The following is a 25,823-nucleotide window of genomic DNA, read 5'->3' as shown; positions in this document are numbered from 1 at the left end:
AGGCACCACTGCTGCCAGGTGTGCTGAGCTTGCAGGTGTCACTACCACTGCTGGATGGGCTGGATTAACAAGAGCCACTGAGGTTCCTGGAGCCTTTGACCTCGGGCACTGGTACACTTCCTGGAACCTCAGGTCATGGGCATCTGCCGCCGCTGCCAGAGGCATCGGGGTCTTGGATGCAGCCCCCACTGCTGGGAGGGCAGGGGTTGGAGGTATTACCACTGGAGGAGAGGGAGGAGACTGGGTTGCAGGTATCACCGTGGTTCCTGAAGTCTCTAGTCACAGGCACTGCAGCAGTTCCTGCGGTGTCCGGGAGCATGGGCTGCCTCAGTTCCTGGGACCTCTGTTCACAGGCATTACCACATTTCCTGGAGCCTCTAGCTGCAGGTGCAGTGAGCCTACTTATTAAATGGGATTTGATTAGGATTAGGAAAAAATGTTTCTATATAAGTTTCAGGGAAATTTTTCCAGTTACACTGCAGAGGCAGCCTTGCAACCATACTGGGTGACACTTAACATAAATAAAGAAAGTAAGTTTACATGGAAATAATCTGCTAATAATAAACAGTGCCAAGTGGACTGGCAATACTGTTTGCTGGGGAGATATTAAACCAAAAACTATAAATATAAAAACTGTATAGTTATAAAACTTCTGGTTCTGGACAAGATGGAGTAGATGTATTTCTCCCATTAAGTACAGCTAAAAACCCTATACATTATGTATAAAAGAAACATAAGGAGACTCTGAAAGGCGGAGATAAGAAGGCAGACTGGGGGCTGGCCCGGTGGCGTAGCAGTTAAGTTCGCATGTTCTGCTTCGGCAGCGTGGGGTTCACAGCTTCAGATCCTGGGTGCGGACCTACACACCACTTACCAAGCTATGCTGTGGTGGTGTCCCATATAAAGTAGAGGAAGATGGGCATGGATGTTAGCTCAGGGCTAATCTCCCTCACAAAAACAAAAAAAGAAGGCAGACTAGCTAGGGACCTCGAGACCCGAGGAACAACGTAGTGGTATGTTCCTTGAGTTTTATTTTTGGCTCACATATCCTGGACTGGGTGCTGGAACCAAGAAGCCTGGTTGAAGCCTTTAACCCAGAAAAACCAATGGGCACAAACAATTAAAAAGGAACAAAAGCACCAATAAAGCCTGCTGTCCCTAGCCAAAGGACCAGGAAAAGGGTAGCCCAGCAAGACAGAAAACTTTCAGACAATAAGCACCCTAGGCCATGAGAAAAACTGGCCTCATTCTTACCCCAGTCAGTAAACTGAGTGGGGAACCTAGACTTCCACCTTTGCCCAGCTGTACTGAGCTGAAACTGGCCCCCTCACTCCACTCCTCGGGAGGTGTCAGAGAAGGTGGAGTGGAGAATCTTGCCATCCCAGCCCCGCTCCATGGTGTCAGTGGAAACTCTGCAGGGAGCCTGGACTTTCACCCCGATCCGGTTGTAACAAAATCCCAATCCACACTAGAGTAGTGTCAGAGGAAGTTTAGCGGAGAGCCAGGACTTTTACCACTGCCCAGGCATGATGAGGCCCCCACCTCCATGCCACAATGTCAGTGGGGAGCAGCAATGAGGTGTCCTCACTCCTAGTCAGAGTGGTATCAGAGGAGGCTGAGGGGAGTGCCTGAATTTCCATCCCTACTTAGCAGCAGCAAGGCACCCCTCCCCCAGTAGATCAATGGAGGCTGAGTGGGGAACCGGGACTTCCACATCTACCTAGCAGTAATGAGGCGACACTCTCCCACATCTCATCCCCACTGGTGGAGTGTCAAAAGAGGCCTGCTAGAACAGAAGATTTAAATGAGATCCGGAGTCTCATAGCCTAATACCCAAAATGTTCAGGATACAAAGGAAAATCACTTGTCATACCAAGAAACAGGAAAGTCTCAACTTGAATGAAAAAAGACAATCAAAAGACACCAAGATCAAGATGATACATATGTTGGAATTATCTGATAAGGATTTTAAAGCAGCCATAAATACACTTCAATGGACAATTACAAACACTTAAAACAAGTAAAAAACAAAGTTAAATAAAAGAAAGAAGAATTAAATGGAAATCCTAGAACTCAAAAATACAATACCAAAATAAAATTCAATGGATGGGTTCAACAGCAAACAAGAGAACAGAAAAAAGAATCAGTGAACATGAAATTAGAACAATAGAAAGTGTCCAATCTTAACAACAAAGAGACAAAGACAAACAAAGCCCCAGGCACCTGTGGGACCATAACAGAAGATCTAATACTTGTGTCATCAGTCCCAGAAAGAGAGGAGAAAGAGAATGGGGCTGAAAAAAGTGTTTGAAGAGACAATGGTTGAAAATTTCCCAAATTTGTAAAAGACATAAACCTACAGATTCAAGAAGCAGAGCATACCCCAAACAGAATAAACCCAAAGATATCCAAGCCAAAAACATCATAATCAAATTTCTGAAAACTAAAGACATTAAAAGTAGAAAATCTTGAAAGCAGTGAGACAGAAACAACACCTTACCTATAGGAGAAAAACAAATAACAGGATTTTTCATTAGATACCAGGGAAGCCAGGAAGAAGTCTTGAAAGAAAAGAACTGTCAAACCAGAATTCTTATCTAGCAAAAGTATCCTTTAGGAATGAAAAGGAAACGAAGATATTGTCAGATGAAGGAAAACTAAAAGAACTGGTTGCATCACATCAGCTCTAAAAAAATTGCAAAAGAAAGTTCTTCAGACACGAAAAGATTCCAAAGGAAACTTGGAACATCAGGAAGGAGAAAGAACAGAAAGAGTAAAAATATAAGTAAATACAATCAACTTTTCTTCTTTTCTTGAGTTTTCTAAATTATATTTGATGGTTGAAGCAAAATTTATCACATTATCTAATATGGTTTTCAATGTATGTGTAGGAAATATTTAAGACATTTCAATGAGGGAAGGTAAGGGACATAAAGAGAGACAAGATTTTTACACTTCACTCAAACTAGCAAAATGTTGACACCAGTAGAGTGTGATAAATATGTACAATGTGATAGTTAGAGCAACTACTAAAAAGTCTGTACAAAGAGATATACTCAAAACACTATAGATAAATCAAAATGGAATTCTAAAATAGATTAGCAGGTACGTTAAAAAAGCATGACCCAGGGGCCGGCCCGGTGGTGCAAGCAGTCTGTGCGCGTGCTCCACTGTGGTGGCCTGGGGTTCGCCGGTTCAGATCCCGGGTGTGCACTGATGCACCGCATGGCAAGCCATACTATGGCAGCATCCCATATAAAGTAGAGGAAGATGGGCATGGATGTTAGCCCAGGGCCAGTCTTTCTGGGCAAAAAAAGAGAAGGATTGGCAGATGTTAGCACAGGGCTGATCTTCCTCACATAAAAAAAAAAAAAGCATGACCCAATTAGATGTTGTCTTCAAGAAACTCACTTCAAATATATGATATAGGTAGGCAGAAAGTAAAAGGATGGAAGAAGATATACAAACAGCATATTAAAAACACGCAAACAGCAATAAAAAAAAAAAAAGTAGGAGTGGCTACTTTATAGTCAGAAAAAGTAGACTCCAAAGCAAAGAAAATTACTAGAGACAGAGAGGGACATTACATAATGAAAAAATGGTGAAATCCACCAAAAAGGTATAGAAATTCTAATTGTGTACGCATCAACCAACACACTTGCAAAATATGTGAAGCAAAAAAATAATGGAACTGAAAGGAGACACAGAGAAACTCAGAATTACACCTGGAGACCTCAATACTTCTCACTCAACAATTGACAGAACTAATCAGCAAGGATACAGAACTCAACACCACCCCCAACCAGTAGGATGAAGTAGATGTTTACAGAACACTCACCAAAAAATAGTAGAATACTTATTCTTAGCAAGTACACACAAAACATTTACCAAGATAGACCACATCCTTGCCCATAAAACAAACTTCAACAAATCAAAAAGAACTGAGATCATACAGAGTGTGTTCTCTGACCATAACGGAATCAAACTAGAAATCAATAACAGAAACACAAGAGGAAAACCTCCTAACACTAGCAGACTAAACAACGAACTGCTAAATAACCACGGGCCATAGAGGAACATTTATAGCATTAAATGCTTACATTAGCAAAGAGGAAAAGTCAATAATGCAAGCTCTCATCTAAAGAAACTAGAAAAAGAAGAGCAAAAGAAACCCAAAGTAAACACAAAAAAGGGCATAATAAAGAGAAGGGCAGAAACCAATGAAATTGAAATCTGAAAGACAGAGAAAATCAATTAAACAAAAAGTTGGTTCTTTGAAAGACCAATAAAACGAACAAACCTCTAGAAAAGACTAACAAAGACAAAACAGAGAAGAGACAAATCAAAAATGAAATGGGATGTTGTGCAGACATCAAAAGGAAAATAAGGTTAACACTATGAACAATTTACTCACATAAATTTGACAACTTAGATGAAATAGACCAATTCCTTGAAAAGCACAAACTACCACGACTCACCCAAGATGAAAGATAATTTGAACAGTCCTATAATTATTAAAGAAATTTAATTCATAATTTTAAAACTCCTCCAAAAGACATCTTTAAGCCCAAGCAATTTCACTGGAGAATTCTACTGAACACTTAAAGAAGAATTAACACCAATTCTACACAACCCCTCCCAGAACACAGAAAATGAAGAAACATTTCTCAACCTATTTTATGAGGCCAGTATTACTCTGGTAACAAAACCACAGAAAGACAGAATTTAAAAAACCCAAAACTACAGACCAATATCCCTCATTAATAAAGAGACAAAAATCTTTACCAAAATATTAGGAAACTGAATTCAGCAATATATAGAAAAGAAATACACACCATGGCCACATAGGGTTTATTCCAGGAACACAATGATGGTTCAATAATCAAAAATCCATGTAATCCATCATATTAACAGATAAAAAGGAGAAAAATCACATACTCACATAAATTGAGAAAAAACATTAGACTTAATTCAACATCCATTCATAATAAAAACCCTCAAAACACTAGGAATAGAGGGAAACTTTCTCAACTTGGAAAAGAATATGCACAAAAACACTCGAGTTAACATCACATTAAATAGTAAAAGGCTAAATGCTTTCCCCCTAGAATCAGGAAAAAGATAAGGATGTCCAAAATCATCATTCTTATTCAATAAAGTATTGGAAGTCTTAGTCAATGTAATGGAAAGGAACGAATAAAACTGTCCCTATTTGCAGATGACATAATGATCTATGTAGAACGTCTTGAGAAATCTATAAAAAATTCTTCCTAGAATTAATAAGTTCAGCAAGGTTGCAGCACACAAGATCAACACACAAAAATTAATTGTATATCTGCATACTAGCAATGAACATGTGAAACTGAAATTGAAAATGCACTATAAATTAAAACAGCAATTAAACAAACAAGAAACATATATTAAAAAATTAAAAATACATTAGAAATTTAAAATACCACTTATAATTGCTAAAAAAAAGAAATACTCAGGTATAAATCTAACAAAGAATGTTAGGACTTGTATGCTGAAAACTATAAAATGCTCATTAAAGAAATCAAAGATCTAAATAGATGGAGAGAGAGATCGTGTTCGTGAAATGCAAATTAAGACCCAATGAGACCACTACAAACCTCTTAGAACAGCTAACTTTAAAAACGTCAGTATCAAATGCTGGTTAGGATACGGAGAAACCAGATTTTTCACACATTGCTGACAGGAATGCAAACTAGTACAACCACTTCTTTAAAAATCAAGAAACAAAAAAACCCCAAAACATACACTTACCATATGACCTAGAAATTGTACTCCTGGGCATTTGTCCCTGAGAAATAAAAACTTACATTCACACAAGAACCTGTACAAAAATGTTCAAAGCAGCATTATTTGTAATGGCCCAAAACAGGGAAAAACCACAATGTTCTTCAATAGGTAAACAGTTAAACCATGGTACATCCAGACCATGGACTATTACTCAGCAACAAAAAAGAACAAACTACTGACATGTGCAACAAGTCGGATGAATCTCGAGGGCATCACACTGAGTTCAAAAAGCCAATTTCAAAAAGTCACATATTTTATGATTTTATGATGTATGATTATATACAATTCTCAAGATGAAAATTATAGAGATGGGGAACAGATTAGCGGTTGCCAAAGGTTAGGGATAGTTGAGGGTGGAGGGTGGGTTCGACTATAAAGGATTACCAGGAGAAAGATCTTTGTGGTAAGAGAATAGTTTTTAACTTGATTGTGGCAGTGATTATATGAATCTACATGTGATAAAATGGCACAGAACTACACACACACAAGTGAGTGAGTTTAAAACTGGTGAAATCTGAGTAAGGTCTACTGATTGTACTAATGTCTATTTCCTGGTTATGATAATGTACCACAGTCGTGTAAGATGTTATCACTGGGGAAAACTGGGTGAAGGGTACAGGAGACCCTTCTGTACTATTTTTGCAGCTTCCTATGAATCTATAATTATTTCAAAATAAAGAGACTTAGTATTCAGTTTCTGGCTGTCTTCTGGTATAACAGGAAAGCAGTCCCTCCACGCAACTGTAGCTTGTACTCTCATTCAGAAGCCCTGGGATTACTAGCAGAAATTAAGCAATCTCCTGAGAAAACAGGGAATGATAAACAGTTGTTTGATGATTCTGACCTCTCTGTTTCAGGGGACCATTCCCAGCTTGTGAGAAAAAAGAAAGAGCCAATGTACCAGGTATGAGAAGTGACTACTTCATAAGAAGTCATACCATATTTTCATTTCTTTTACTACACACTACATAGGAACAGAGAGTAGGAAATGACTGGAAAATTATGAGATGTGCATACTTTGATCTCAACAATGAAAAGGAAAAGAAGCACCAGGAAATAGAAAATTGTAAATAATCCAAATGAGATTTCTATTTCACTTTGGATGGATTTCTGCATTATTTCCTTAGAGCCATGGTTCCCAAACTGTGAGCACAGAGTACGCACTATGATATTTTAAATTCTGGGGGGAAATGTAGTGACAATGGACATCTGTTGGGGGCCACATAAACTACCAGCTTGTAAAAGTTCACAGTTTCAACATTAGGTTGTGTTACATTTCTTTCAATTATGTCATAATAAATGGAACTGTCAGGTATTTCTTTCAACCTACAGTTCTTGTGAAACAAGTACTGAGGCACTAGGGCACCATGAATGAGAAAGTTTGAGAATTTCCGTGTTAGGGCATGCCTTAGGGTGAGCATTCTGGAGGACTCACCTTTGACCATCTTTCTCACTTTATGCATTCTAAGCAGAACCTCTCTCAATCTGGACTCCATAATCTGACATCTATATCCTTACTGAAATTTCTTGCTAATATCGCAGAGTAAACTTATTCTCTCTCTACCCCCATGTCCCCAAACAACAACAACAACAAAAAAATGCAAATAACATTACCTCAGTGAAACACACTATCACTACCACCCACTTACCCAAGTCAGGAACTAGGGAGTCACACTTGAATCCTCCCACTCTTTAATAGGCCTCATTTAATATTTTGCCAGGTGTACCCCTCTCTCTACTCTCCCCCTTCACACCCTTTGTTTCAGAGCCTCATCATTTTACCTTCGGACTACAGGACTATTACAACAGCTTTTAACTGGTTTCTCTATCTTATAGCCTTGCAATTCATCCTCTATAATGCTGCTAGAGAAATTTTTCTGATACTCAAATCTGACTGTGTCACTCCCCTACTTAAAACTCTTCCTGCCTGCCCACAACCTATAGGAAAAAGCACATTTATGATGCCATTCAGTGCCATCAATGGTCTTGCCCCTGCCTAATCGTGCCCCTTCCTCTCCCTTCAACCCTTCTCTTGACCTCCTGCCATACCAAATTACTTGTAGTTCTCCCCATGTGCCATGCCTCTGTGCTTCTCCATGGACCTTTTCTCGTACTGTTTTCTGCCTAAATATCCTTCCTACCTTGGCCATCATTTAAGATCCAGTCAAACAGCAACTCCTCTGTGAAATCTCTCCTGATAGTACCATATAGTTCCAAGTATGCCCCTTTGGACTCCATTCTATTCTTCCATCATTGCTCTGATAAAACTTTGGGGCATTTATTTGTTTAGATATTTGTCTTTTTCTGTTAGACCATTCTTAATAAGGCAGGGACCAGCTTTTTACTCATCTTTGTATTCTTTGTACCCAGCATAGTGCCTGACACACACAGGTACTCAACAAACATTAAAGGAAATAATGAAGGTCAATCTCAGACTCTCTCCTCTGTGCTGGCTTATACTCCATACCTATGAAGTAGCTATGTTACAGCATTTATCACACCAAATTTCAGTTATTTGTTTGGCGCCTTCTAAGGGCTCCCTATGGATAGGGGCAGGCCAATAAAAGCAGTAGTAACAACTACTATTTATTAACTGTCTATTTAATTTTAGGTTCCCTTCTAGGTACTTTAAATATGTTACCTCTAATCTTGACAATAACCTCTAAAGTCAATATTATTAGTATCACTTTTGAGATGAAGTTTAGAGAGGTTTAATGAGAGAGAGAGAGACAGAGAGAGGGAAGAGAGGAGAAACAAGCAGTGTAAAACAGTGGTTTAAAATAATTAAGTACAGTAATGAATTAAAAACCATTGAAAAACAGGAACTCATGAGTCCATATTATAACAAATAAATACATAAACTGAGGTACAGGGAGGGCTTTCGCTTACAGTACAATGCTGAGAGTAAATGTGAGGGAGTGGCTACTACTCAACATTTTGCAATCAAGGTGAAAATTTGTGCAGGCAAAAACCACCAATGAATGCTAAAGCTAGGGGGAAATTTTGATGAGAAACAGGATATTTGCATTGTCTTAAAGTGACTTTCCATAGATAGCTCATTAGTTACAAGGGAGAAAAAATGGAATTATACAGTAGAGAAATAGGACAACACTTTGATAGGATGAACAAAATCATCCTCATCAATGAGGGAGAGATGGACACCATGTGCCTCCGGGTATGACACTCTGAAAAGGACACATCATCAATGCAGAATTCCATCTGAGGATGCATAATCTCATCTAACCACAAGGAAAAAAAATCAAACAAATGTGAAATTAAGAACATTTCTATTAAAACAAAAGGAAGGGGGAGACTGTATTCTTCAAAAATATCAATGTCATAAAAGAAAAAAAAGGCTGTGGAAATGTTCCAGATTACATGTGACTAAAGAGATATGACAACAACACACAACATCTGACCCTAGACTAGGGGTTGGCTGACTGTGATTAGTAGGCCAAATCTGGCCAAATTTAGCCCACGGCCTGTTTTAAGAATGGTCTTTACATTTTTAAAGGGTTGTAAACCAAACAAACAAGCTAAGAAGAATATCTGACAGAGACTGTGACCCACAAAGCCTAAAATATTTACTGGGCCATTAAAGAAAAAGTTTGCTCACCCTGCAAAGAAGATCCTGTACTGGAGGGGGGAAATGTTATAAAGAACATTATAAAGTCAACTGACAATAGGGCCGGCCCCGTGGCTTGGTGGTTAAGTGAGCGCGCTCGACTGCTGGCGACCCGGGTTCGGATCCCGGGCTCGCACCGACGCACTGCTTCTCCGGCCATGCTGAGGCCGCGTCCCACATACAGCAACTAGAAGGATGTGCAGCTATGACACACAACTATCTACTGGGGCTTTGGGGGGAAAAAATAAATAAATAAAATCTTTAAAAAAAAAAAATAAAGTCAACTGACAATAGATGGTAGATTAAAGTAATATATCAATGTAAAGTTATGAAGTGGCTAAAATGTACTGTGGTTGCACAGGAGAATATTCCCAGTCTCAAGAAATGCACACTGAAATATTTAGGAGTAAAGGACCATGATGCATGTAACATTTTCTCAAGTGGCTCAGAAAAGAAAGGTGTGTGTGTGTGTGTGTGGAGAGAGAGAGAAAGAGAAGGGGGTGGGAAGAAAATGCAAGAGGGAAAGAAAGAGAGCAAGTAAATGACAAAGCAAATGGGGGAAAACGGTAACAAGAGGTGAATTTGTAATGTGTGTGTTCTTTGTACTATTTTTATTTTTGCACTTTTTGTAAATTTGAAATCATTTCAAAACTTAAAAGAAAAAAAAAAAAAAAGGAAAGAAGGGAGAAAGGAAGGGAGGGAGGGAGCAAGAGAGAGAATATAGGCTCTGAATTCAAATGCCAGGGTCTGAATTTCATTTCTACCACTTACTGGCTATTGCATCTTGAACAAGTTACTTAACCTCTTGATGTTTCAGTTTTTGCATTTATGAAACAGGGATATTGGGCCGGCCCGGTGGCTTAGCGGTTAAGTGCACGCGCTCCGCTGCTGGCGGCCCGGGTTCGGATCCCGGGCGTGCACCGACGCACCGCTTCTCCGGCCACGCTGAGGCCGCATCCCACATACAGCAACTAGAAGGATGCGCAGCTATGACATACAACTATCTGCTGGGGCTTTGGGGGAAAAAATAAATAAATAAAATCTTTAAAAAAAAAAAAACAGGGATATCAAAAGTTACCTACCTTACAGGGTTGTTATGAGGATTGAAAAATACACCTGACACATTATCTGTCAGATATTAAGTACTCATCAAATTAGCTAGTTTTATAAATAATACAAATAACAATAACTGAAGCAATAATTGAATCTTACTTTGAACCAGGTGCTGTGTTAAGTATTTCAAAACAATATTCTAAGGTAGTATTGTGCCCATTTTCCAGATGAACACCTAGAAAGAAATCGGGGGCAAAAATTCAAACCCTAATCAACCTGACTCCACACATAACCTCTTAATCACTCATTTACTGTAAAAAAATTAAACAACTTGCACAAATCCACCTAGTTAACAAGCGGTGCTGCTAAAATTTATGCCGTCTCTTTCAATGAATCCTGTATGCTTTCCATTCTTCATGCTTCCTAAGGTGTTGTGTCCCTCACTGCACAGCCCAGTGTCCAGAACTCAGCAGGTATTCAATAAACACTTACAGAACAAAATTGGCCTGAATGAGATAGGGTGCTATTTATTTCCTCGATTTCCGTGTCTATACTGGGAAGAGAAAAGAAATCTTAGAGACTGATGAAAGTATTGGTCTAAAATAAAACTGTCCTGTTTTAAACTTTCCTTTGAAAATGCTCAGTGGTTTCAAAAGATGCCCTGTAGTATAAGAAAGACCAACAGATGAGAGGGCAGAAGTCTAAATTTGGCTCAGCCATTTTATGAGACTTGAAGCGAGTCTCTCCACCATTCTGACATCAGTTTCCATATAGAAAAAGTGAGAGGGTTAAATGATATATCTCTAAACTCTCAGAAGAGATATTCTGATCCTAGATCTCATATTACTTCTATAAATAGTTTTCTAAATACAATGTACACAACACAGTCAGATAACAAGACACATAAGGAGACAAGAGAACATGAATGAGAACCAGCAGGAACAACAGATAACAGACACAAATTCACAGATACTCTAGATGTCGGAATTATCAGACACTAACAATAAAACAGTTATATTTTCAATATTCAAGAAGATAAAAGCAAAGCTTGAAAATTTCAGCATGGAACTGGAAATTATACAAAGTGACATATCATATTTGAAACAAACAGAAATTATACAACTGACAAACACAATATCCAAAATTAAGAAATTTTGATGGTTGAATTTAATAGCATATCAGACATAGCTGAAGCAAAAATTAGTGAAGTGGAATATAAGTCAAAAGAAATTGTCCAAAATGAAACATGGAGAGACAAATGAATAAAAAACACAAACAAGAAGTCAAGACATAAAAAATACAGTGAAGTCTGACATATGTTTAATTGGAGTTCCAGAAGAAAAGAGATAATGGGGAAGAAGAAATATTTAATGAAATAAAAGCTGAGAAAATTTCCAGAACTGATAGGAAGTATCAATCCACAGATTTATGAAGTCCAAGGAGTCTCCAGCAGAAAAAACAAAAAGAAGTCCACATCTAGACACATCAGAGCATAAAACCAAACAGTGACAAAAAGAAGCCAGAGTGAGAAAAATGGCTGATTACCTTAAAAGGAGCGACAAACCAACAGCTGACCTTTTATTAATGGAATTTAAAAGACAGGGGAATATCTGTATTGTGTTGAAAGGAAACAAATGCCAACCTAGAATTTTATACCCAGGCAAAACATACATTTTCAGACAGAGAAAAATTGAGAGTTTGCCATCAGTGGACCCCCACTAATGGAAATTTTAAAAGGTGTTTTTTGGGGAGAAGGAAAACAATCCCAGATGGAGGGTCAAAAATGCAGAAAGAAATAGAGAGTAAAATAGTGTTAAAAATGCAGGTAAATCTAAATGAATATTGACTACACAAAGTAACAACAATATTGTCCTTATACGTATTTATAATCAATATACACGACAATAACAGCATGTGAGTCAATAAGGGAAAAATAGAGGTTAAGTGTTCTAAAGTCCTCACTTGGAACAGTTAGGGGGTAAAGGTATTCTTTAACATTAGACTTTGATAAGTCAAGGATGCATGTAGTAATTTCCAGTGCAACCACTAAGATAACAGAAAACGGTATATAATTCCCAACCTAACTGGAGGAAAATTAAGACCTACTGTGTCTGAGAAAATGAAAAAACTGCAGAAAGAGAGGCAAGAACAGTTCAAGAAGCTGGAGAGGTAGACAGAGGCTGATCACGCAGGGCCATAGGGGCCACATTAAGGATTTTGATTTTCATGCTAAAAGCAATGGGAGGTTACCAAGGCCATCTAGGCAGCAGAGATGTGCATTCTATAAAGATTTCTTTGGCTATGATGTGAAGAAAAGACTCCATGGAGGACGAGAGAACTTTACCACCATTGTCAGATTTACTTCCAGAGCACTGCCTCTTCAATAAAAAATTTTTTTTAAAGGTACTATCTTACCTAAAAAAGTAACAATGAATAAAAAGCTAGAAAATAAAATTCAGCTTTTTGGCTTTAATTTTTAAGATTTACTTTGTAAGTTAATTACTTTTGTAGTTACTTTAATTAATATTTCAAATACCAGGTGGGCTTTATTTCTTTGTTCCTTGATGCTCCCAGAAGATATTCTTCTGTCTAAGTATTTAAGTGTGATAGATCCTAGGTCAGCTATATACAGTCTAACTGCACCCAAAGCACGAGGGCCTTTTAACCTCATATTTGTTTGACATGATAGCATGTGAAATTTTAACCGAATGATTCTCATATTATTAAATGTCATTAACCCAAGAAGCTGGTTCAGGAAGCCACTTAGGTTTTTGGGGAGGAAAAATTGAGCCTTTCATGTTCAAAGTAAGCCTCACTTTATCTGCATAAAAAGCATCTATAGGGGCCGGCCCAGTGGTGCAGTGGTTAAGTTCATGCACTCTGCTTTGGTGGCCCAGGGTTCTCGGGTTCAGATCCGGATCCTGGGTGCGGACCTACGCACTGCTCATGAAGCCATGCTGTGGCGGCGTCCCAAATATAAAGTGGAGGAAGACTGGCACAGATGTTAGCTCAGGGCCAATCTTCCTCACCAAAAAAAACAAACCATTTATATAAGAGGTAGTCCATCCTTGACCTTTATCACCTTTTTGGTATTAATCTGTCTTTTGTGATATAACTCACATACCACAAAATTCAGCCTTCTAAAGTGCACAATTCAGTGGTTTGTTGTATAGTCACAAAGTTGTGCAACTAACACCACTATATAATTCCAGAACATTTTCATCACCCCAAAAAGAAATCCCATACCTATTAGCAGTCACTTCCCAGTTTGCTCTTCCCCCAGCCCCTGGCAAGCAGCAATCTACTTTCTGTCTCTATGGATTTACCTCTTCTGGACATTTCACATAAATGAAATCATATAATATGTGGCCTTTCGTCTAGCTTCTTTTCACCTAGGACACTGTTTTCAAGGTTCATCCATGTCCGCTTTTTGTGAAAAATATTTTTTAATGGAGAATTTGGACAGAGAACTAGGCAGAATAGTATAATGAACCTCTATGTATCCATCATCTAGCCTCAACAACCCTCAACCCATCCACACACCCATGTACTTCTCACCTCGTATCATTTTGAATCAAACCCCAGATGCTACGTTATTTCTATGTAAATATTTCAGTAAGAACATACCATTATCATAGCTACTCTAACACTAGTCTTCTGATTAGAGTTTTTTCCTTCTCATTTTAATGACCTACCTCTACCAAGAACTGAATTTTTCCCTTGTTAGGCGTTATTTACACTAGATTCGGGTACCTATTCTGTCTAATAAATGCACTAAAGGGGAAAAATGGAAACTAGAATCCCAGAAAAATTTCTCCAGAGGCCAAGATTCAAAGTGATCTAAAATTTGATAAATACCTCAATATTTCTTCTTACAGAAACACTCATATGGGGGCTGTTTACTATTTTAGCTTTCCCTTGTCATTCTGGGAAAGGACTAGAGGTTATTACAAGGGTGTCTTGCTTTTCTTTTTTGGCATGCATCAATTACAAACCAGAAAGTACTTCCAGTGCCTAGGTGAGGGCTAAAAACAAAGCAATTTCACACAGAAAAGAGAGCTGATGAGCCCAACAGGCAGAATTCAGGACTTTCTTAATGTTTGTTTTAGGAAAGGTAGCAAACAAGCAGATATTCACTATAATAAGGTGAGGGGAAAATAAAGAGAAAAGAGCAATAAGGATAAGAGTGATAGAGAGTGCATATCTGAGTTATTCTTACCTTTTTGTGAGCTATCAGGAGGCAATTGGAGTGTTCATGTTCACAAGCAATTTCATAGCCGGGGATCAGATCCACCAACTCATGGACAAAGCGTACCACTTCCTCATGCCAGGGCACATTGGCCATGGTAAGACTGCTTGCCGAACTCTCTCCACAGTAGGTAACACCCTGTGGAAACATTACAACAGTTAGATATGATTACAGACCCACTTAAACGTCATAGAGTAAGAGTTTCAGAGCTGGTAAGGGTTCTAGAGGTCACCCAATCCAATCCAATCCGATCTGTATTTTAAAGTGAAGAAAGTGATACAAAGATGATAAAATCTGCCTTGGAACTCATACAAGCAGGTAGTGACAAAGACAGCACTGGAGATCCGAGGCTGATGCTCCTTCCACTCTATGACAACGCTGGTGCCTGGGCACCTGTGCTTTGTGCTATGTCACATTCTATGCTGTCTAATCACAATAATATTTTTGAACCAATAATATATCTTTTCATTCAGATTCATTTGTGCACTATAATAGATGAATTCTCAAGGGATTATAACCCCCTAGTACAATAATGGAGGCATAGTTGATACCTATAAAAATTCACTGAACAATTTATTCACTGGGAAAATAAGATGTCCTCCCATTTTTCAGTATAGTTTAGATTTGAGGTTGGTAACTTTTCTGAAAAAGGCCAGAAAGGGAACCCTTTGATTTATTCTTTAAGGAGAGTATTTTGCAATGCATTTTGTATACGGTACATATAAACACAGAATTGTGCCAAAAAGGAAATACAATTGTGGGTATACATACTTATCTTTACACATACCTCCCTGTATATACATGTACCTTACCTCTAAAGACATCCCTATTCAGTACAATGCAGTAAGATAAGTTGGCTTCTAACTCTTTTGAACTCTACCTGACAGCCCAGGCACATAAGACCCAAAAGTTTTGTAACTAAGTTCTCTATTTGGTAAGTTACATAATGATAAATGATTAATAACTAATTTTCTAATAATAAGAGATATTTTAACTTTTTAGGCCCTTTAAAGACCCCAGAATCAAACTTTCTTGACAAACAGTTTGAATATTCTAGATACGCTGCTACTAAGGGAATAACTAAAATAAAACAACAATAAAAAACACATACACAATCCCTCTCAACACAATGGACACAACACACGGACACACACACACAGACTAGAGGGGGTAGAATGACATCAAATGAAAAACCCACAAATGAGCACTGCAGAGTGAGTGACCCTGATCCTACAGATGGCAGAGCTGGGAGTTGGCTGAAAACTCAGATGAGTTCTGCAAAATGCTCTACTCCAGATGGCTGTTCAAAAAGATTACTGGTACACGAAACTGAGATGACCTTTGCTGAACATAAACTCAGGCGACCCGTAATAAACACGAGAATCTTCTCTATCAGCTCAATGATTTACAGAATTCACTAAACTGAGTTGGAGTTTTAGGTGAATAAAAAAAGCAAATAATACAGTAGTTTTAAAAAATCTTCAAGAAAGCAGGGCTGAAAAATTGTGCTAAACTTACCCAAATGTATAAAAACATGAAAATGATTTATTGATAGGTCAAATTAGTTATAAAAATAAACTTTACTTCAATTTAAATACTGTTTGTGATGTGTGAATTACATGAATAACCATGTGTACGGTAGCTAATTCAAAGGAACTTATTTTTAATATTAAAAAATTAGTTCATTGAAGCAGAGGTTTTAGATAAGATCTTACATTCATGACAATGGCTTGAAAAGTATTTTAATATTTCTTATTCAGCAATAATAAATCATGAAATGTTAAGGAGAGATTTGATTCAGAAATGAAATGAAAGAATGAATGCAATCATTATTATACCTTCGCATAATACTTTTCCATACGTTCACATGATGCTTATAGTTAACAAAGCATTTTCACATAAAAGTTCTCATTTTAGCCAGACAAAATCCTCTGAGGTAGGCAGCACGGGTAACTTCCTGAGCCAACCAGGACCTGAGCCTTCACTATGACAGAAATGCTATGGGCAGAAAGTGGTCTCGGTGAATCAGCATGTCGAGTCACCTTTAGGAACCCCTGAACCTTCACTCAGTGTGGCTCCTAATGCCCCATTCTCTGGTCTTCTCCTTTCTGCTTTGGCTACTTCACTTCATCCTACCATCTAGTCTACTGATGACTTGCCCTGACTTTATTCTTCATCATACTTGACGCTAAACTGTTTAAAAACGCTTCATTTCCCCTTCTATCGCAGCTGTCTGCCACCTTCTCATCCCACCATTACCCGTACCGCCACTCCCCATTTATCACCAGCAGCATGTTCTGCCCTCACAATCTTGAAAAAAGAATGACCTCAGGAAAACAGATGGGTACAATGTGGTAAGCAAAAGGCATTCACTCCAGAATCTACAGGCTGAGGAGTGATAAGCAGACCCAAAGAAAGTTCCTGAAGAACAGGAGCACTTATGAATCTCCAGGTTTGTAGTGAAAAGCATAACCTACATCATTACACTGGTGACTTCGGATGGATCACTCTGCTCTAGGAGACAGAGGCCATAAGGTCTTTTTTACTGGCTGCTTGGAAAGTTTACCTGTGGATTCAAGATCTGTGGGAAGAGCAGGATTTTGGCAGTTTGACTATTTGACATTCTAATTAAACTGACTGGGTATCAAAAGACTTCTGATGTTATTTTTGTCCCCTATAGTTTAATGAGAAAAGAAATGCTGTCTTATGACTTTTTGCAGCAATATACCCAAAATATGTCACTCCTTTATCCTAAAAATGCCTCAATAGCTCCCCCGCCAAAAACAGCCCAAGCTTCTCAGCATGGCACATAAGGCCTTACTGAACTGCACCATCAGCATCCAGTCTTTACCTGGCTACATTCTCCACCATCTCTTTAATCTCCATTCAGGAAGCCCTACCCGATCTGACCCCAATCTCACCATCTCCTGTGCATATCTCTTACCACATAACTCGTATAATGATGTGCCTCAATTCGGAGCTCTTAGAGGGCAGTGGCTGTACTTTGTTCTTCTCTATACCCCCAGCCAATCTATGCTAAATGCTCTAAGGATCAAGTCACATATTCTTCTATGACATTAAACTCCAGAACTCTTTTCTGATCTAATATAAAACATCATTCATATTATTCAGGACTTTTCTACTCTTTAATGATTATGAACCAACTGATAAACACTAGTTAGGTACCACTACATACATGAACAACTAGTAATGTTCCTTACCTTTGTGTGGAGAAAGAGAGCGAGGCTATGCTAAGACATCTGTTGTGCAAGATGCATTCTGCAAGGACTGAGCTCTGTAGGCAATTACAGTGCTAACAGTAAGAGAGTGTTAAATCATTTGACAACAAATAATTACTGAGCACTTACTATTGTCAAGGTGCAATGCCAGGCAGAGAACACAAAGACAGCATTTCATTTACAAATGGATTGTGTTATGAAAACTTTTTAGTAAGACAGATGTTTGTAACATGAAACATTTTCACAAACATGCAAGCAAATAATCATAGTTAAGATTTTCAGGCTAGCAAATAAAGGCCTGTTTAAGCCTAATGGAGCTAAAATATATGTTAATTTATAGGGAATATAACAGAAAAAAATATTTTACAAGACTAGCAATGAAAGAAAAGAAGAAATCAATAAAGAAATAGCTTCTATTGATTCACTTTAAATAAATGTACTTAATGGAAAGTGATCTAAACATTTACTGAATCCAGGCCTATGTTACCCCATTGAATTCTCAAAACAAAGCTATTAAATTGATATCATTCTAATTTTAATATTGAGGAAATTTAGGCTCAAGGAGGAGAAGTAACCTGTCCTAGACCACATCAGTACATTTGAGGACGGTATCAAAGCTGTGCTCTCCCCCTTCCTCATATGACATTCCAGTGTGTGCAGATTATGAGACCTCTGCACCCTCTACATACACACACGTCCGGGAAATATAGACAAAGGATATGAACAGTATTGTGTTTGCTTCTGCAGAGAGCCCCAGGCATATCACTAGCCTAGGGTCAACTCGTATTACCAATTTCTCATCTTCAGGGCATTTATGTGACCTTGAGGTACTATTAAATTTTAACGCCAACCTCTTTTGAGGGTTAAGCCCTGGGAGACTTTTTCTTTTTACCAAGAGCATAGTTAAGGGACAAGCCTCCAAGTGCCATTCTGTGTCAGTGGGTAAATTTCGCCCTTTCACTGAAGGTGAAAAGGCCTAGTCTTCTGTCCTTTAAACCCAAGTCCTGTCTCTACCGGAGCTGTGGAGTACCACCAGGCTGATCTCTCTTCTTCTAGCCCCTAAAGAGTTCCCTTATAGACCTGACAGATGGCCTATGATCTCAAAAGAATGTTTACCATAACATGTTTACTTCTAAGTGTTTGTTTTTGGAGGAGTTTGAGGTTATCTCAGCCTACCACATTGCTAGCTCCCATCAAATGTTTTTTGGAGAGGGTTTATTATAATTTTTAAAACTCCTCTTAGAAAATTTTTTTTTTTTTTTGTGAGGAAGATCAGCCCTGAGCTAACATCTGATGCCAATCCTCCTCTTTTGTGCCAAGGAAGACTGGCCCTGAGCTAACATCCATGCCCATCTTCCTCTACTTTATATGGGAAGCTGCCACAGCATGGCGTGACAAGGAGTGCATCACTGCATGCCCGGGATCCGAAACCACGAACCCCGGGCCACCGAAGTGGAGTGCATGCACTTAACCACTTGCGCCACCAAGCTGGCCTCCATATTTTAGAAAATTCTAACTTCAATTAATAACAAAACAACAACAAAAAGTTCCCTTTTCAGACATTAAATAGTTTAACCCTACTGAACAGGAAAGCACGCCTTCTCCATTTACTGATTTCATTTCAATCATATGAATCACAGAAGTAATGTATGCTCACTGTAATAATTCACACAACACAGAAATATGAAAAGTAAAATTAATAAGTCTTTCCTTCCCTATCTCCCAAAAAGAACACCGTTAACAATCTGATATATACCTTTCCATACTTTTCTTATATAAATATATGTAAACATACAGTTAAAAATGTATCAAATAACAAAATATTATTTTATAACTTGTTTCTTAATAGTACACTATATTCTGTAAACATCCCTTTTCCTACTTCAGTTTAAAAGGAAGATACTCCATTAACTTGCTGGACAAATGAGAGCTGAATTTAACAAAGCACATGATTCAGTCCCCAGTGGCCCAGCTACTTGATATTGCAGGTCTTCTAGAGACAAGTTCATCATCACCATGCCTTCCCCCACACAACACAAACTGTTATCTATCACATTATATTTTATCATTTAAATAAGACATTTTAAATTGTGATTAGATTACAAGCTACCCTCTCAAAGTAGCTCATTTTACTTCTGTAGACTTTGCCTTGTTCAATAAGACATTCATTTCCCAAATAGCATATCCATATCAAATTTTGTATCTCTGGTGCTTTGATGCTGCCTGGCACATGAAGAGAGCTCAAAAATATTTGTTGAATGCAGTGATAAAATAGTAAATGAAAATACTGTGTGAAAGAAACTATGTTGTTACAAAATCTCAGCTACAGACAGAAGGCTTTATCTATTTCCTAGTTATTTTAATAGTTTACCCAACTAAAAAATACCCATCAGAGAATTACACTGTTTACAAAGTAGCCATCTTTCTTTAAAAAATAGTATTGGTTGATTCTTTTCAGATTATAAAATATCTCATTCATTACAGAAAACATGACTGCAAAGAAAGAAAGAAGGAAGAAAGGAAAGAAAGAAGGAAAATGGAAAAAGGTGACGTGATCCAGCCAAGTTGCTTTATAATAGAGGTTTTACTGCAACATAATTTGAGGCAGCATTCTTTAATAGCTAAATCATAAATTGAAACACCACTAATCCCTGGTGTTGGCAAGGTTTTCTTAAACCAACACATATTTTTCAGATGTAGTTTGTATCTTTGCATCATTAGAGTTCTTGTCAAGGGTAGCCTTTTGAAATTAAGAGCAATTTCAAAAGAAAAGAGTGTCTTCGGCCTGACTAGAGATAAAATGCCACAATTCAGACAGCAACATTTCATCTGTTCCCACCTCCCCACTCCTCCAGAGTACAGTAATACAGAAAGCTGAATTTACTAAAAGACAGCTGTAGAATTCTGAAATAGCCTCTGATAGGACATAGAGTACATTCAGCCTCATAAATATCAACTGAAGAGTGGAGCTTTTGGACACTGGGTGAATTTTCCAGTCACTTTTTCTTATTTTGTGGATTCTTAGTTGTCCAACAAAGCCATTTGCCTCTTAACACTCCATAGCTTTAACTACCATCTCATGCTGGTGACTTCCAAATCATTATTGCCAGCCCTGTCTTATTCCAAGACCTCCAGACTTATATAACCCATGGCCAATTTGAACCTATACTTGGATATTTACAAGATACCTCAAATTTAGTAAGACCAACATAGAACTCATGAAATTACTCCCCAAAGTTGCCTCCCTCCCCCACCGGTCTTTTCCATTTCAGTAAACTGTTCCACATCCACACAATTGCTTAAGTTAAAAACCAGGTGCTCTTCTTGATTCCTTTTGTTCTTTCACTCCCTACATGTCATCTAGCAATAAGTTCTGTTGGTTCTCCTTTCAAAATTTATCCCAACTGCATCCACTCCTCTCCAACAATATTACCAATGACCTTCCTGAAAACCATCACATCTCTTGCTTGGATTAAGCAATAGCTTTGTAACTGGTCATTCTACTTCTACTACTGTCCTCTATAATCCATCCATGAAAGCAGCAGGGTAATCTTTCAAAATCATAAATCAGATCACATCCTCTCCAGCTTAAAACCCTTTCCTAGTACACCTAGTATTTAAAAAGCTTATCATTAAACTTAATATAAAATCCAATTCTCTTATCCTTGCTTGAAAGGCCTAACAAAATCTGGCCCCACCCCAGCACTCTGATTCATCTTCTGCCACTGCCAACTCCAACTGCCCCACTGAGATCACGCAGGACCTCTGTACACTAGCTGTGCCATCTGCCCAGAATGCTCTGACTCCAAGCCTCTGCATATTGTGTTGCTTCTTACTATTTAAAAACGGGATTTCCTCAGAAAAGCCTTCCTGCTTATGAAATCTAAAACAGCCAACCACAATACCTAGCAAAACAATATATGCATTTATCCTTTGACACATCAAGCCACTTACAAAAATCCATCTTAAAAAAACACTGGCAAAAATATGACACAGATGACCAGACATTACCTGCCTCCTGCTGGAAGTATACAATACTGCCAATGAAATAATCTTGAAATGCAAACACACACACACACACAAATCTGATCAATCTTCCCTTGATCTAACTATCAATCCACAGGAAACATAGGGGGCAGAGGAACATGCAATCAGCAAAATCTAAAATATAAATATGGGGAACTAGCCAGGGTAAACGATCCATTTTCTTCAACAAAATAAATTACAAGGGGGGAAAAAACACATGGTAGAGGAACTAATAGATTAAGAGAAATCTGAGAGATAAATAATCCAATTACAATGAATGGCCTTTATTTGGATCCAGATTCAAAAATACTGTTGAAATCACTGGTCAAGTTTGAAACCTTATATGTTCCAATACTTAAGAGATTACTGTTAAAATTGTTCAGTTGTGAGAACAGTATTCTGAATAAGTATTTAAAATGAGTACATATCTTTTAGAGATATATACAGTTATGGATGAATGATATAATGTAGGGGTTTGCTTCAAAATCACAGGGTAAGGGCAGAGAAAATGGGTAGGAATATAGTTCAAACATGAGTTGATAATTTTTTAAGCTGAGTGATGGACAGATGGGAGTTCATTAGACCAGTCTCTCTACTTCTGTATATGTTTGAAGTTTTCCATAATAAAATCTTATTAAAAAGCCAACCAATTACTCACTATAATACTATTTTATTTCTCAGTATATTAACGTTACTATGTCATTTTTAATTATTCCTTTAGTGTTGTCTACCTCTTACTAAAATATAAGCTTTATGAGAGCAAAAGCTTCGTCTTTATTGCTATTATCTCCAATGCCTAGAACAGTGCCAGGTTCTTGATTAATATTTCTGAATGAATAAATAAAACACCTGAGACCTGTAGAGTTTGAAAAGATTTTAACTCCACCACGGCCAATAGAGCATCATGGGAAATGTGCATGGCATTGGCCAGCAGGGGCTTACCTTTACTTCGATGAAGTCAGGACTCCCCAGGGACACCAGCTCAGCATAGGCCTGGAGTTCATCCACATTCCATGCTTTCACTAGAGTCAGTCTGTAGACAGTCCGCTGTTGCTAAAACAAAGGAAAAGATAACTGTTTTTTTCTTGGAGGAAGTCACACCTAGGAAGATTTTCCACTTTCTTCAACCCATACAGAACCCAAGTAAGGTGAAATCCAGCATGAGCTTCTATAAATAGAAGTTATATTTTGTAGAAAGATGAAAAAAATGTAAATAATGTAATAAGATTCCCGTAAGCCTTATAAAGGCATAGATATTGGCATATTGCTTTCCTCTCACTCAAAATATCTAACACTGTATTAAGCACCCAAAAGTTTCTTGACAAATACACAGTGAATTAGATTTAGTAAGGAATAGTAAATTGACCAGATAGTTTTAGACTGTGGAAAATTAATTCAAATAACCTCCAGGCTTTCAGGTACCAATCACTCAAGTTGTTTATGACGAGAATTTCTAATTACTCTTGTCCTCTTTCCTGCTTTCTCATTATTTAATGATCCCACTGGCAGAAAAGGCACACTTATGAACTGCCAGTGTTGCCATTTGTTTACCATATAACAAAAAGAGGTACTTGTTTTCTGATAATACCCTTTGAGACTTTTTAGCTCCCTTTCAGGACCCAAGACAAATTTTTTTTTTTAAAACAGACCAAACAGCCTCTTTATTTCTAGCAATAACCATCTAGAAATGTAAATGAGATAAACATTCCACTTGCAATAACAACAAATACTATTAGATATAGTCCAAGACAAATTTTTAAAGGCTCAAAGACTTATTTAAACATCTCAGAACAACATTATTAATGATAGCTTAAAATCTAAACCAAGAGTGGGAGCAGGACTTGTGACTTGCCTATAACCAAATGCATCGGGCGAAGGTGACTGATGCATGCGGTTATGTGTACATGATTACATCCATCCGTAGCAAGTTCCCAGGTAATTAATATCCATGCTGCTAAACCTCAAACAATGCTTTAAGTAGCAAGGCTCAAAACACTCAGAAAAATGAAGTGAGGTGAGAGATGAAGACAATGAAACCAATCTCTCTACTTCTATGTTTGAAGATTTCCATAATAGTAAAAAAGAACGCTTAAGATCTTCAATGAAGAAAACCAAGATATTCTTTAACAAACAGTATTAGGTCGCCATACCAGAAAATATATTCAAAACCTACTTTTAAAATGCAATATACAACACATGAAAAGACAGAAATCTTCCAGATTCCCTTTACATAGCTAGAATCCACCCAATGCCAAAACAACAAAAACGGTAGAGAACTGCAGACCAATCTCACTTGCACTTATATATGCAGAAATCTTATAGAAATTTTAGCAAATAAAGTTCAGCACTATGTTAGAAATTCTAGGAATGCAAAGATAATTCAATATTATGCTATATATTAACACAATTCATCACATTAATAGTTCAACATAGAAAACCCATGTGATCATCTTCATAGATACACAAAGACATCCGATAGTTTAAAAGCCATCCCTGATTTTAAAACAAAACAGAACAAATCAAAAACCATTTGGTAAACTTAAAAATTGAAAAACACATCCTTAATATAAAGAAAACACCCTTCAGTCAATAGTCAATGTCATTCTTAGTGGTGTAAAAAATAGAGGCATTCTCATTTAGTCAGACTAACAGAATAATGTCCACTCTATTATTTTTATAAACACTTCTCTGAAAGCTAAAATCAAAGCAATAAGGCATGAACAAGAACTATTGGACAGTATACAAAAAGTAATTACTTGCAAATGATGTAACTGGCTTCTTGGAAACCTAAGAAAATCAACTAAAAATTAGATTAAGGAGAAGTTGCCAGTTACCAAAGAAAAACATAAAAATGAACAGCTTTCCTGGCATAGAGTAGTGGGGTAAATGTGGACTCTGGGCCAGATTGAATCCCCGACCACATACTCGCCATCTTTAACTCTCTGTTCTCAGTTTCTACCTGTGTAAAACAGGGGTTATATACAGGATTCAAAGTGTTAATCCATGTAGCACCAAGAACCAAGCCTGGCAGCAGTAGGTCGTACCAAGTATTTGCTACTATTTGCCATATATATGCTACATATATACTACATGTACAATTATGAAACACAAGGCAACGAAAATTCTACTTACAATTGTAAAATACATCTATATCATACCTAATCATTAATTTATGAAATAACATGGACAGGGAATAAAATAAACTCTTCTGAGAGACTATAACAAAAACTCACCTACATGAAAAGCCATTATGGATTTATAAGTATAATCTAATTACAATGAGAGTTGAAAATTCCTCTGAACAAATAAACTGGCAATGATAACAACAATAACAAAAATAGCAGGAGTCAGCAATTCGTCAGCACTTATTATGTGCCAGCTGTTAAGTGCTTAATATCTTAGCAAAGATTCCAATATTTGTCTGATCTTTACAATAAATCTTACAAAATAGATTTGATCATTATCTTCACATTACAGATATGAAATTGAGGCCTAGAGCTGTTAAATAAATTTCCCAAAGTTACACAGCTGGAAAGCAGCAAAGCCTAAATGTGAACCCAAGCAGTATGAATCCAGGGAAGGCTCTCTCTTCATTTTCTAAACCTTTTAAAACTGTGAAATAAAACATGTATGTATAGCTAAAGGAATTAACATAAAGAAAATACCTACCACCCAGTCACCATCCACTCCCTTTGCCCCAAAGATATCTAATATCCTGACTTGATCATTATAGTTTAGATTTTAGCTTATGCTTGAAATTTATATGAATGGAGCCATATATTCTTTTGTGTCTTGCTTCTGTCATTCAACA

At 37.6% G+C, this 25,823-nt stretch overlaps 1 protein-coding gene across 2 annotated transcripts in view; it reads right to left on the bottom strand.

Moving 5' to 3' along the window:
• The window catches only part of LOC101393488 (S-adenosyl-L-methionine-dependent tRNA 4-demethylwyosine synthase TYW1), a 221,573-nt gene that overhangs the window by 23,723 nt on the left and 172,027 nt on the right, over positions 1-25,823 (bottom strand). For both annotated transcript variants that reach the window (XM_004439505.3, XM_087417408.1), the window contains 2 exons: positions 22,955-23,065; positions 14,718-14,885 (listed from right to left, as the gene is read on the bottom strand). In XM_004439505.3, coding sequence (XP_004439562.2) covers positions 14,718-14,885; positions 22,955-23,065 — 279 coding nt within the window. The remainder of the gene's footprint in view (positions 1-14,717; positions 14,886-22,954; positions 23,066-25,823) is intronic.

This window comes from Ceratotherium simum, chromosome 26 (assembly GCF_057802395.1).
Source record: "Ceratotherium simum simum isolate JZ-2026a chromosome 26, ASM5780239v1, whole genome shotgun sequence".
Classification (NCBI taxonomy): Eukaryota; Metazoa; Chordata; class Mammalia; order Perissodactyla; family Rhinocerotidae; genus Ceratotherium; species Ceratotherium simum.
This window is presented reverse-complemented; position numbering and strand designations above follow the sequence as displayed.